This window comes from Chrysoperla carnea, chromosome 1 (genome assembly GCF_905475395.1).
Source record: "Chrysoperla carnea chromosome 1, inChrCarn1.1, whole genome shotgun sequence".
In the NCBI taxonomy this organism is placed as follows: Eukaryota; Metazoa; Arthropoda; class Insecta; order Neuroptera; family Chrysopidae; genus Chrysoperla; species Chrysoperla carnea.
This window is the reverse complement of record NC_058337.1, coordinates 100621138-100636832: the sequence shown is the minus strand read 5'-3', so window position 1 is coordinate 100636832 and position 15695 is coordinate 100621138. Positions and strand designations below refer to the sequence as shown.

Below are 15695 nucleotides of genomic sequence, written 5' to 3'. Positions count from 1 at the left end.
TGGTATTTCAACAATTAACTCAATCAATTGTTTGTTTTCACTTTTTTATGTTTTGGTTACAGCTGGATTTGTATCTATTTTTAAAAGTTAACACATTTTATAAATCATTTTTATAAGATTCCAACACTAATTGGATTAGTACATACATGATGTATTTATTCCCTTGTACTTGGTAGGCGAAGGTCACATTCACAGCTTAATATTAGCACTAATAAAACTTCATATAAATAAAGCTATGCTACAAATAAACAAATGAAAACAAGCAACTGAATAAAACGAAATTATCATTAAAAATATTTAATTAAGGTAGTATAGCCATAGAATATTATACATAGAGAACGCCATGGCCCAAAATTTGCGATATGATGAATGAGAGAAAAGACTGCCAATTAATTAATATGTGTCCTTGTCTAATCTATATGTCATTGGCTAGATATTGTTTACATTACACAAAATTTCTTTGCATCATATGATTATGACATACAGATTAGACCAGGACACATAGGAACTAACTGGTAGTCTTCTCTTTCATTCATCATATCGCATCCGCTTACAGGTTAGCATATCCCTCGCGTTATCTATGTATAATATTCTATGAATATAGCAGTGTCGAGGTGGGAAACAGTTTAGTTAAATCAGCAATCATTTTTGAGTTGTTTTTTTACAAAAATTTTATAATAAATTAAAATAACAGAATAATATTTTATTGATCAATTTTTATTCGTATTAATTAATAATCAATCATAAAAGCATTTTTAAATACTGAGTTGACTAAAATTTAATTGTCTAATTCAACGATCAGCTGTTTAAATTCATAAACATAACATCAAAATTTTCTTTTATTTAAATGTTATTTTAATTTCTATATTATTTTGATTATGAATAAAATAAAACTTATAACACATTTTTAATTTATGATGGCATTTAATTATGATACCATTCATAAATGCGTTATAGATATATAATCTAAGGAATTTTTACAATTCAAATTTTTGCGCACAATGCGTTTTAATATTTACGATTAACAACAGAGACAGAAACTAAATTAATATAATAACAAATTAAATTAAATCAAAACGGTAAATCGTTTAGAATTTTGAGGCGTACGTTTGAGGCGTAGATTATGTATTAAAAACTTTTTTTTTTAGTAAATTTTTTTTTTCTCGTAACTAATGGAACTATGATCTTTTGGATAAATTAAAAAAAAAGAAGGTAGTTAACTATGAACCTCGAACCTGCTATACTACCTTAAGCATTTATATTATTTTTCAACGTCATAACATTGTCAAAAAATGACAATAAATGAGTGTCGTACGACCTCTGTACACAGGCTAGAATGCTCGATTTGATTAATAAAAATTCGTCAAGCAGAAGCAATTCCGTAATTGAAGAAATTCCGTCTACAAAAGCAGTATCTCATTTTACTTTAAGGTTAATTAAATATTTTGCTTAAAAAAAGACTTAAGAAAGAAGGCATTTTTAATAATTTTTAATGTAGATTTTTAACGTTGTTTCAATTAGGATGCAAACTTTAGAACAGATATATTTTGAAAGTTTTAGGACAAGACAGAACAGAGATTTACTGCTGAAATTTAATCCTTATTAAAATGATAAAAATTTTCCAAAAGAAGCGATCTTCTTTCTGATCTGGTAGATACACCACTGCCACCAAGCCAACGGTTTGGCAATTTTTGTTTTTTTCTTATAATAATTTTCAACTGTTATTACTCCTATTGTCCTGCCCACTCAAACAGCATTACCCGCACTTGTACAACATATCATAACAGATAAAATGCGTCGAAAACTGAATTTTATCACTAATATGTATTCTCTATATATAGAGGTAAAAACTTATACTATCTTTCGTAATTATTTAATCTTTGATGCAATTTTGTTATATTCAATTCAAGGTTGCTTCAAATCAGTTTTTGCTAATTTTATTATTTATCTTAGATAATAGCGTTATTGGTCCTTCAAAACATTAGGTTTTTGAGTTGCAAAAATTTTATTTAAAGAATTACAAAATTTTTAAGACAAATTTTTTTTTTTAAATTTCGTTTTTATAAAGCTGCGTCCACACTATAAAAAAAAACAGAGAAATATTTTGTTGCTGATTACTGTACCATGTTTATGGAAACAATAAAAATACGATCAAAATAACCTAAAACAATAAGGAACATTAAAAAACTTTCAGAAACATGTAGATACATAGTGAATTTTTTTTTAAAAACGTAATAGGCATTAATTATGAAAAATTTTAGAACTGACATGCGATTTTCACCATTTGTTTTCTTTCTAGTCGTTCTATTTTTCGAGAGGTACGTTAGCCCCCGTTTGGAGAGAATTTACCCTCAAATATGAAAACTAATATTATATTAGGATTTAGCGACCCAAAAAATCTCATATAGCGATTTTCAGTAGTAAGAACTATAAGGATTTTTCAGGGAGGTGACATGTGATTTTTAGGGGTTGATTTTTATGGGGAAAAACTTACATTATATGTGGATTCAGCGATCCAAAAAACTCCTAGATACCGATTTTTGGTAGTAAACACTATCAGGACCTTTTAGAGGCGTGAAAAGTGATTTCTTTGAGTTATGGGAAAATTTTTTAACTGACATTATATACGGATTCAACAACCGAAAAAAATCTAGATACCGATTTTCAACAATTTTTACGTTTCCTTTCTATTTTTGCCCATGGTTGGCGATTGATCTCTCCTCCTTAAATTGTCCAGTTCACAAACCTAAAGAGTGCAGTTTGGTTAAAATACCATAGGGATTTTCATTTCATTAAGAAAATCGAAGTTGTTAGTCATTTTTTCCAGGTCATTTGACTCGGATAAAATAAACATATTGATATTGTTTATATTTTTGAAATGTACGCATACTTAACAATTACTATTCAGGTTATAAAAATATTGTAATAATATTTTATTTGTAAATAATACAGTGCAACCTCGATATAACGAATCTGAAGGGAACCAGTAAATATTCGTTATATCAAGTAATTCGTTAAACTGAGGTTTGTTATATTGAGGTTAAGTTGGTCTAAAATTCGTTATAAAGAGGAAAAAAGTGTCGGAACCTCTCGCGACATGAATTACATACTATGGAGTATACTAACTGTCATATATTGGTGGGACTTTATACGTTATATAAAGGTTTTGAATTGACGAATTTCGTTATTTAGAGGTATTTAAATTTTTTATGTAGTTGAAAATTCGTTATAAAGAGGCTGTTCGCAAAAAATATTCGCAATGTAGAGGTATATTTTATATTGACTCTTATGGACAATTCAAGGGGATTGCGAAAAATTTGTTAAATCGAGGAATTCGTTATATTGAGGTTCGTTATATTAAGGTTGCACTGTATTTACAAAACATACAAGTTATTAGATCCAACAATAGTACTTTTTAATACATTTTTTTAAACATCTTCAAGCCATGTTGCTTTTTTATCGTTTCGTTGATTTTATAATAAATGAAATGCGCATACGATATATAGTTCGAAAGTCCTTGACATGGGAAACTTAATGATTTTTTGCACGAAAAATAAATTCAATACAATAATTTTGGGTAGTGCCATTTGCCATCAAATACGATTTTAAACCCAAGGCTAACCAAGAGGGATGTTATAACTTAAACGTATCTGTGGCATCGTAGCTCCTAAACGGATGAAGCGATTTTGATTTTTTTTTTATCAAGAGTGTTCTTAGCTACGTTGCAAATGCGAGCTAGGGTTCCCTACAAACAATTTTCTTTTGTCTGATGTTTATGTAAGAAGAAAGTCAATGAGAGCACAATGCGTAGAAATAAAGTACAGGATTTTTGCAATGTCAAAAGGATATCAAACATCCTGCTCTTTGTTTCTACAAATTATTTTTACATAAACGGCAGGCATAAAACAGCGCCGAAATACGAAAAAACTCTATTTCCATAAATAGACACTCGAACCACAGTTGATTCATGGCTCATAGTCGATATGAAAACAAATAATATGGCAAACACCTAGACAGTTAATTTATAATTTTAGTGTCTAATAAAAAATTTTAAATTTTTGTTTAATTACAATACCCTAAAAACCTACAAAGAATTTATTTATTAAATATAAATTTTTTAAAGAAATTGTTCAACAGAAAAAAAGAAATTATATGTTTAATATATTTATTATTTTTTTTAATGAGATAACATTTTGTATAAATAGATTATTTGGCTAGCTTTTCATGTAAAACTTCATTTCAAGAAAGACAATCCCATTATTACATTGGACACTAATTTCAAATTCTGAAAAAAACTTGTCTAACAGTGTCTTGCAACAATTTTTGAAAAAAAATAAATTAAATTAAATTAAATTTTTAGAACTTGAAAAGATTTTGATTCTTGAAAGAAACTCGTTACATGTGACGAGAATTGCTTCCCATTAATCTGAACACTTTCCTGTGGGTTTGTTAAACTTGTTAACTTAAATAACGCCTAATGGTTGTCGCTTTCATGGAAATAGTGCTCGCATTGGCTAGATAATGGTTAATGAGGTTTTTTACTTTCAATAAAAAAATGTATGATCATAAAAAATTGTAAACAATGGTTTTTCTCTGAAAATAAAAACAAGGTGATGGCTTCGATTCTGCTATAAAAACAAGTAAAGAAGCAGCTTATCGACTTTTGTATAAGAGAAACGAAGATAAAGTATTAATATATTATCCACAATGCATAGAATAGGAGGTTATCATACCAATTTTAATCATTATTTGCTACCACTGTTTGCAAAATTTAACCTCATAGATTTTCGTTAAATTTAAGTGTCTAATTTTATACAGCGTGATCATTTCAAAAGTATCCACTCTTAATAACTCTATACCTGATGTGATTATTCTTTTGAGTGAAAACATGTCGATTTAGATATCGAGGGGGGTTCAAAAGTGGTACCTAGAAAATTTTTCCCCTTCGCCACTAGCCATCCCAACTTTGAAATTTCAAATGGCACCCCCTACCTTGTTATACATTATTTGAAAGGGCATAAAATTCTCTATTTACCATGATAAAAAAAATGAAATCGATCGATTGGTTCTCAAGATAGACTACACAGAAGATGGAATGTATCCACCATTAATAACTCTTGACCTGATTTGATTATTGTTTTGAGTGAAAACACTTCGATTTAGGTACTGAAAGTATAATTACTTTGTGAAGCTTATTTTATTTCCTACACGCCAGAAAGTTAGAGTTCATGGATTTTTTAGGTGCTATATCCTAGAATATTTTACTTTATATGGCATTGCAACGCATGCTGGAACAGCTAATTTATAATCAATTAAAACTAAATTAAACACATCAATTAAATTAATTCAATTTTTTTTTTTTTTCGAAAATGTAAATTTCAAAGATGTTTACCTTTTAAAGTATAGTCTACACTACACAAAAAAAACATTAATTTACTGCGGAAATAATTTCATAAATAGAGCTTGCCAAATAAAACGCATCATATTTTTTGATGCATTAAAGCCACAAATGGCATATTTCCATTTGGGTAATTGAATATTATGAAATTGGAGTAATAATAAATAAGACAATAGCCGCCTGTTCTAGGCAGGTAATACATTATTTTCTATCAATGCCAAGGTTGGTTGTTTTAAAAATTAATTGCATTCATAATACAATATTGAATAGTTAGCTAATTTCTCAATATGTACAATGATTTAATTTTACACATGGTAACAAGTTTTATTAGAAATTAATGTGTAATATTTAGTACAGGGTGTAACAAACCATATTTTTTATCGTGCTGGACATAATGTCATTGTAATTCCAAAAGGTGGTTTGTCAAAATTTCAAATTTACTTTTAATTATCTCGTGTTTTCGTGATCGATTATGAAAAAAATTTCAAACGACTCTTTTAGTCCACCAGTTGAGGCATTTGAAAAAAATCAATCAATATTACCACTGTAATTCCAAATAGTTTGCCAGATAAAGCATTCAATAAGGAAAATCCTACCATTGGCGAGAAAATTGTTTTAATCGGTCACAAATATTTGTTGGGAAAAGTAGTTTTATCCAATTAGGGCGTGGCTTCAATTGTTATTAAATAAATTGTGAAAGTTAATCAATAATCAAATTGCTGATACTGCCGCATATAAATAATTTCGTAGTCGTCGGATTGCAAAAATCGCAATTGTTAAATAGGTTGTAAAAATTGCGTACCGAAAAATCCCCTACTCGAAGATTTTTTTTGTTAAAATCAATTTTTTACACATAACCAAAAAACTACGCAACAAATAAAAAAGAATGCAAATACAAGTTGTAACTGAAGAAATTGTGCGTATTTTCGTTTTTTGTTCAACTTTTTAACTTCAAAATTGACCAAGATATCTTTTGCTTATTCAATTTTTTGCTGTAAATTTCCTGCAGTCAACTGTATATTAAAAATAACTTTTGTCATTTTTTAAAGCAAATCAAAAAAAAAAATAAACAACCGTGCCAAAAATCAATGTTGGAACACTTTTTTTACCATGATTTTTATAATAATTTTAGTCTTAAGTTTGTAACGCTTAGAAATACTAATGATACGAACAAAATTTTGTTATAAGTGTTCATAAAATCACCTAAGTAGTCCATACCCGGTTGTCCGTTCGCGTGTCCGTCCATCAACACAATAACTCAAAAACGAAAAGAGATATCAAGCAGAAACTTAAGCGTGCTCAGGGCGTAAAAAGTGAGTTTGGGTCTAGGGTTCGTAGGACTCATCTTTTAAACCGTCAGAGATAGAACAAAAGTTTAAATATAAACAATGTCTCTTATGGAAAAATAAACAACTTTTATTTAAAACTTTTTTTCGTAATCTTCACTGTTTACCCGTGAACGCACAAATTAGGACAAAACTTTCGTGTCCATTTTTTCCAAAACCATAATAGGAAGGGTATTGAAAATTTGCTGGTAGCTTCAACTAGTGGTCTTGAGAAAAATTCCAAAAAAAACAAAAAAAAATCTAGAAAATACTTCCGAAAAATTTCGAAATTATCAGAAAACCAAAACGAAAGGCGGTCGAAAGGCCGCCATAATTGTCTGGGTTTTTCAAACTTTTCTAATTTATTAAAAATAATGATATTCAACACATTCTATACATGGTATATCAACAATTAACTAAGTCAATTGCTTGTTTTCACTTGTTTAAATAATTGTATTGTATTATACCAAAAATAAAGAATGTAGTTTTGTTGACCAAATCATTAAAAAGTTTTTTTACTTATTTTTTTTTAAATTTTATTACCATATTTAATTTTATTAAAGCTTAAATTTATTTGCAATTCAATTGTTATATATATGCAAATGAGCTATTCTTTTTTAATGTCATGATTCGTATAATAATTATTTTTAAATATTCATATACATTGTCGATTAGGAAATTCCGTTTGGTAAACACTTGAATACAAAGTTCAATTTAAAATATCCCCACATACATATAACTTATTCAAATGATGTGCTGTCTGTCTGTGGTCTTGTTTTCTTATCAATTTTATTTACTCTCATCAATTTAGGTAAAATTTACTGAAGTTTTAGAGACAGTAATGCCACCTATGCCAAGTTTTAGCTTTTTACCTGTAGAATAAAAATTTTCATATGACAGAAAAAAGACAATAAGAAAAAGTTTATATATACAAATCGATCAGAAATTTTACGCCCGATAACTTTGGACTGACCTATTTTTTCTCTAAAATGCATAGTTTTCGAGTAAATTCGTAGACTTTTTCGGAATTGAACTTTTTTTTCTGCGCATACGAAAATTTTAGTAGTTTAACGTAATTTTGTATTCGCTCCGTGCGTGAGTTTCGTTTCCATGGTAACGATACACTACTTTCATTATGGATTGTATGGATGCATATATGTATAATTGTATGGATTGCATTTATGACTTAGATTGAAAATTTAATATTATTGTCTCACAAATTTAAATACATAATTATGATAATTTATTTTTGAAAAATAATATTTGTGCAATTTGATTTCTTATTTTCACAATTTTTAATGCATTAAGTTTAATTAATTCGTGATGTAAAGAACTGCAAATTGGTAATAACAGCCCCCCTTTAAAGCCAAAATTTTTCACTGGAAGCGCTGGCATCGATTTTATTGTCCCTACCATGACTAGGCACACAACGAATAGATATGTTCGTTCGCCAGCACCAAAAAATTCAAAGAAAAATCAACCAACAGCTAGACGGCTAGATTTATTTGTATTGAGACTTTTTTTGCAACTTAAAATTGCATAAAATTACGCAATTTAAAAAAAAAAAATTTATTTTGTTCATTTTATTTGCTTATACTAAGAACAATATTGTGAAAGAAATGACTAGTACAGAATATAACCGTGAAATTTTTTAATCAAGGTAATGGAGTTTGTCCATATATTCAAACTTTTGAATTGGTAGAATTGAACCACAGCTTCACGCCCTTAGTTGACAGGACCGAAACTACAATAGGGAAAGCAGTAGAAGTAAACGTCATTAAAAATTGTTTATTTTGGGGTCGATATTGGAGATTAAATTTAAATTTAGCGCCTCTAGCGTTTGCTATATCAACTACTTCAAACTTCACTTCACTTTATATACGCCAAATATGTATCTAAATCTAAGCACATAAGTAAGTTGTTACCCATATACGGATATAAGTGTATTAAATAAATATTTATGGCATGAACCTAACCTCAATTGTGAACTATATTCTCGACGAGAACAGTGTTAGCAATCTCGGTACCCTAACCAGGTCGTCAAAATTGAAAATATTGATACTATTACTTTGAATTTCCATAATACTATTATACCGAGTGATTTTTGGTTGGTGTCCCCAAATTTGGTTTTGTCCGAAGCCTTTTCAGCCCCTTTTTCGTCCGTGTTAATTGAACTAAGATATGGAATAAAGTGCATTTTATTAAAACTGGTACAAAATTCCTGTTTATATGAGAAGAATAGAATTAATTTTTACAATAAAATACTTTGAATCAGCTAGACTAGAGCTAAGTTGGTTTTCCCATCGAAAACTTGCATAAGTGCTTTTTATCAAAACATGTAGATTTAAATTTTTAGATAGAAAATAGGAGGAGCATTCAAATCATATTTATATTTCCAAGTACACTCACTGTCAGAAAAAGTGCCACAGTTAAAACCATTCTAAGCGTACGCATCATATGTTATGTTATAATAGTAACACTTAGAATGTTTTAAAACGAGCATTTTTTGTGACATTGAGTATACCTATGATTTATACAGATTTAAAAAAATTTTATCCCACAAATTTGACACCAATGCGTCTGTAGGTTAACGATCTTCCCGCTTTTACACTATGTAGGTATACAGAGGGGTCAAAAATTATTATAGAAATCGTTCATCGATAATCAAATTTAATATTCGCATTTTTTTTTATATCTTAATTTCATTAATTTTCATAACCCACACAAGCCACATGTTTGACTTAAATGAAAGGTGGCGTTAATTATAACCAATGTAAACCGGTTTATTTACAATTAGTGACGTAATGACACATGTTCTCAGTGAGTCAACAATGAAGTGACGTAAAATTTAGTAAATCTTACACATAAACACACACACTTAGAAAACAAAACAAATTTCTACAAGTTTTATTTATTTTATTAAGTTTTTAAATCATCTTCATAAAACAACAATAAATTTGCCAACTCTTTCTATTAATATCCGATCTCTGAATTAAGGTCTAAATCCTTGTAATACGTGCATCGAAAATAAATTAACACCCCTAACGAACACGTTTGCGCAATTGGGTTCACCTAATTTCTTTCAACGAATATGCATTTTGAATTCACTTTGATAGTATAAAATATTATTAAACAGAAAATATAAATTAATCAAAACGGATATAATTAATAAAAATAAATTTATATAATCATGACAGCTGTCTGGACTGTCATTACCTTAGTTTTAACGTGATCTATCATACATTACAGTCGTAAAATCAATAACGCTTATACCTTATTGCATAACTTATATAATCATATGGAAATTATCAAATAAAATTTTCTGATTTTCCAAAATATAATTTGATACAAATTAAGGTCGACGTATTAATTTGAAATTTTTTGGTTAATTTATGAAGATAATTTTAAAACACTCGTAGAAATAAATGGAAAAAAAAACTTACCTGTATTTCATATGATGTGAACGCGCCGAGAACTTCACAGTAACTGATTCTTGAATATTCACATTGTGCCAACATATTGAGAATATATATTTATAAACTATTCAAAAATATCCCTATGTCAGGGCTGGTAAATAAATTAATTTAGAATTATATCCTTAAAAAGAAATATGTGCAGCAAACAAACAAAAATTGATAAACTTGGAGCAAGAAAATTAAAAACTATTAAATTTTAATAATAAATTTTGTAGTTATAGTAGGCATTGTTAAATTCACGATTTCCATCGTTACAACTTTGATATTTCCTTACATATTACAAATGTGAAAGTAAGGATGTTTGTTTGTTTGTTTGTTGCGCTTTCACGCAAAAAATATGAATGGATTGGAATGAAACTGTACAACAATATAGCTCATACATCAGAATAACACATGAACTATAATTTATAAAGACATATTGAAAAGAAAATTATATTTAATCTGACATTTAACTGCTCCATCTACGATTATCATTTTAAACCATAAATTAAAGATATCTGTAAAAATTTAAAATAGGAAATGTAAAACAACTCATTAAAGCGGTGGCTTTTACTTTTGAGTCCAGTGAAGCGGGCGGGTATCAATAGTTAGTGTATTTATATTTTTATTTTTATGAATTTGAGTCAAATTGACCAGCAATTTTCAAAGACATTTTCATTTCAATTACGATTGATTATTGTTTCGGACAGACAGTAATAAGTTGGTCAAAGATACAAGATATTTGTTATTCATTTTATCACATTAGTTTTTTAACAAACTGTCCGAAACAAAAGGTCTATTAATTTAATTTAATAGATCTTTTAAAATGAAAAGGTCTATTAATAATATTTACAAATTATTCATGTAATTTAGCAAGCCCTGATAAATGTAATTGGAATTGCATTATGATTCAAATTTTGACTTTTGTCGAAGTCAAAATCTTTGGTCAAAATCAAATAGTTAAGTTGAATAGTGAAAATTAGGAAAGTGATTTTACATTATTAATATAAAAATTACAACAATGGATGATGATAGCCTAAATGAATCGCCTAAAAAAGGTTAATAATTTACAAAATATAATTATATAGACATTTATTAAAACAAAAATTTCTATAGGTCCAACTTTATCAACTTCAACATCAAGTTTTGAGGCATTAGATCCACATGATCCAAATTTGAGTCGATTAGCGACTACAATGTTTCAGAAAACCGCCGATTATTTATATGGTGAATTAACGGCTACTCATGAAGATTATAAATTATTGGAAAATATGAATCAAACAACGATTAGTAAATATAGTGAAATGAAAAAAATTGCAAGTAGTGTTTCAAAAACTATGATTGAACTTAACGGAAAATGTAAGGACTATGTATTATAATTTTTTTTAATTTAAAATAATTGTAATCTAATCGACTTATACTTATGCACAATTGAACACTCAAGAATGACGTAAATTTTTTAATTAGATTTGATAATCATTTTTAAAATCTTTTTTAAATAGTAGTATGATATTTATTCTACAATAATCGTTTGAATCGCTGTGATAGTCGTCCCCATTGATTTTCATGAAACGGCTATCATTAAAAGAAGCTAACCACTTCAAACAATCAAGTTCTGTAGAAGTAGAAAGAGATGTTTCATGAAGTTCAGTTCAATTTGATTACTATGAAAATCTATTTTACTATTTTGATAGGGGAAATGAAAGAAAAGGGGGTTGGTATGCAGCTATGGCTGACTTTGTTAAGAACTATCCCAGAATTTGCCTTTGTGCAAAAATACTAGAAAGTCATTGGTAGGATAGCCGGGCACTCTATACAATGATCAAATGCCTCCCGTGTATCACTCATGAAGTGATTCGATGAAGGATGTATTCTCTGCGCCACAAACTTTCCTAAGATAAATAATAAAAATTAAGAGTGTATTTTTAAATTGCAATGCATTAAAAACATAGTAAAATATTCTTTTTAATTGATTTTGTATTTTCTTAAAATTTTCAGATGAAGCCTTACAACCGTATTTAGAACAGATTGACCAAATTGAAGACAGCATCACGAAATTAGAACAAGCTGCATATAAACTGGATGCATACTCAAAACGTTTAGAAGCAAAATTTAAACAATTAGAAAAACGATAAATAAACTCACGGTCTAATACTTTCTTCTAACATATCGTTCGTAATTTTATTTAAGATTGTACAGCTAGTTACAATGGATCTAAGAAGATTTTTTCGTATGTCTGAACGTTAATTATTTATCTCAAAACATGTTTATAGGTCAAGAAAAATTATAAAATTTTGTATATGTACAAAAATACGAAGCTTTTTGACAGATCAGTCTATCTGTGTAATTAATATTAAGTTCACGAATGAAATTTTTCATGAATAAAGCTACCGCGCCTGAAAGAAATTTACAAAAAATGCATGCGAAATTTTGTCATTTATTAATATTATAGTAGGCTATTTGTTTAAAAAAAAAGTGATTCTGGCACCCTAAAAATTTGGAACAAAATTTTTTTAAATAGGATTTTAGGAGAGTGTTTTTCTTAAACTACAAAAATCCTTCTAATTGGGAGGTGGCTTCCTAAAACTACGTCTATTAGAACTGCCTAAACAGAATTGTTAATCTTACAAACTATATGTGACATAGTTTGGCTGAAATTGTGTAGATCGCTTAAGACATTGAAGAAATCGTGCATTTCCACCGAAACATCGTACATTTCTACCATTGTAACAGTACAATCTCAATATTAATTGTATATAATTCGTAAATAACAAATTTTTTTAATCATTATTTGTAGAATTTAAGTTTCTAGCTTTTTTTCCATAAGATATAATATTCTAATTTTTAATATTATTTGTTGTTACTAATTGTACATATTTGTTTAAATAAATTTTATTTAGTTGATTTCTTCGTTATTGTTATGAAAAAAGACATATTTGTACTTAATTACTATAAAATTGTTTATAACATATATAGCCTGTGTTAAATATTTACATGTCCAATACGACGACTTCGACGTTGTTTTTATTTCTATACAACTCGATGAAGTATCCAATTAGGTTAATTACCCGTCAATTAACAGCGTAATTTAAAATATAACGTTTGTTATTTGGTAATCATGAGATTAAATAGCGTAACTCAACAAAGCACACAAGTATAAACTTCCACGGCATTTGGACCCGCAAAGAACTTTGTATTTAAAACAAGCACATCTATTATTGCGACGCTGATTAACAACATTCTTACAACTACATTTTTGGAATCTCTGGCCACCAAAAGGTGACTGACTTATCATAATCTCTCTCAAAGAAATTTCGTCGTTGTAGTTTTTATCGTCGTACTGGAACTCATCTCTTACCTTGAAAACCAGTTTTTAATAACTCCATATTTAGTTGTCACTACACACTTCCAATGTATTTTTTCTTGCGTAAACGCAAACTGTGAGAAACGCCGTCAGGTGGTAGAAACTGGAACTAAATTTAAATGACTAGGCTAGTCAAGTGGTACGTATGTGTTTATTTATTATGATTTACACTTAGGAAGTGAGAAGAAATATACCTTTATTACTTTATGTGTAAGAGTGACTATCTTTCAAAACAAACGATTGCGTAAGCAACACTGTCTATACATGGTATTTAAACAATTAAACGGTTGATCGTAGTAGAGAGAGAGATCATCAATTCATTCATAGTCGAGTGATGAAAATGGATATGAGTTACCGAAATAAAAATAAAAAATTTTGAAAACAATAATTAAATAAAACAAAAAGGATTAAATAAAAATTTTATTATAAATAATTGTAATAAATATTTTTTATTTACATAAATCAATGCTATTTTATAAAAATAACATTTGTATATTATTTTTTATTTTTTTAAATAGAAATTCTTATCACATAAGAAAAAATGTTAAAACTAAATATTGTCCAACAATTGTGACCTCTGGTGTATGCATGTATCAGTATGTGTTTATAATTAATTTGTATCTTGTATGTATGCTGTTATGTTGTGTGAATTTAGGATATTTGTTTCATATTTCATTTATTATAACTGTCATTTTTATTGAACATGAACATGGAATAATATCATTACATCTAGGAAGACCCATTTTATCTAATATTTATCAGAAATTTTATTTCAACAATTTCACAATGAAAAGAAATCACTTATTAAAATGCCTGAGCAAATTTGAAGGCAATGGCGGTCCTGGGGTAGTGCATTAGCCACCGCCACAACAAAAAAAAAAATGTTGAAAAGTCTATGAATTTAACAATTTTTTGATATTACAAGACCCTAAAGTGCTTAATTATGAAATCATTCTAGTACGGGCACGAGAATACAATGTAACACCACTCTTGAAACTTAATAGGATTGCCTGTAGGATGTATAATGGTTGTTATATCTTACTAAACAATTAATATTAATATTTAGTTACTGCGTTATCAGAATAGTCGAAAGCTTATAATAATAAGAAGCTCTAAGTGTAAACTGTTGATTGTATTGGGTTTACAAAATGATTGTTTAATATAATAATATTAAATTCATACGAGTACGACAATCAGCGTTGGTTCAACCGGTTCTGATAATCAGGTCGAATTGTTGATGATTATATTCTGGTAAACTTAGAAAAGTTAAAGTGTTTTAAAAAACGGCAATAATTTTGCTACTTTCATACTACTCAAATGAATTAATAATAGTAAACACTTAAAATATTTCATTGCAAAATTGTCAAAATTATACCAATTTTGAATTTGTTCTATTTCAAATTTTGAATTATAAAAACAATTTAAAATGGAAAATTACAGTTAAATATTTAGTTTTAAATTTCAAAAGAAATCACTGCTGCTTAAAAAATTAATAACGTCTTTCATTAACTGTCTCAGCGTGCAAATATAACAATATCTCTAAATATATATTAATATTCTAACATTTCTCACTTAAGTTTTGACCAGAAATTTTTAATTCTACATATAATTTTAATAATGTGAATAAAATCTCAAGTTTAGAATATATTATACCTTGATTAGAGTGTAACGAAAAAATATCCAGTAGGATCCTGCGAGCCTATCGAACTGGCTAACGTTACAAAACAGATTTTTTATTGAAAAAAGAGGAACGCCGGAGAAGAGTTCAGAAAAATTTTCAATACTGTGGGTGAATTATGCGATGAATAAGACATCGAATTACGGAAGCTAATGGTCTCGTTAAAACAGACTCAACGCACGAATGTGCAGTCTGATTCAGATGAATGTTATTTCCGGATCACAATCTACATACCGCACATCGATTTTTCGTACATCGACATTTACAAGTTAACTTTTGGAATCATCGCAATATTCTAACTTTGTTTCTCTCTTTGAAAAAAAAAATGAAAATGATTTTTAAGGAAGTTAAACTTCGACGAAAACGCATAGCCAGAAAAAATATCAAAAATTCACTCGTAGCGCTCGATATTTGCAATGAAGATGCGTTTCCAAATGTCTATCAAATGCTTCGCCGTGACGACAGCGACAAATGA

General features: G+C 28.4%; 2 protein-coding genes across 6 annotated transcripts in view; one reads left to right on the top strand and one right to left on the bottom strand.

Annotated features, from left to right (window-relative positions):
* Positions 1 to 10275, bottom strand: part of LOC123290384 (2-oxoglutarate dehydrogenase, mitochondrial) — a 43713-nt gene extending 33438 nt beyond the window's left edge. For all 5 annotated transcript variants that reach the window (XM_044870536.1, XM_044870535.1, XM_044870537.1 and 2 more), the window contains exon 1: positions 10167 to 10275. The gene's annotated coding sequence lies outside the window, so the exon portion shown is untranslated. The remainder of the gene's footprint in view (positions 1 to 10166) is intronic.
* Positions 10276 to 11089: 814 nt separating this feature from the next.
* On the top strand, positions 11090 to 12569 carry LOC123305598 (biogenesis of lysosome-related organelles complex 1 subunit 2). Its single transcript, XM_044887368.1, has 3 exons — positions 11090 to 11236; positions 11295 to 11537; positions 12177 to 12569. The coding sequence occupies exons 1-3, from the start codon at positions 11200 to 11202 to the stop codon at positions 12311 to 12313; spliced, it is 417 nt and encodes a 138-aa protein (XP_044743303.1). The 5' UTR covers positions 11090 to 11199; the 3' UTR covers positions 12314 to 12569.
* The last annotated feature ends 3126 nt before the right edge of the window (positions 12570 to 15695 follow it).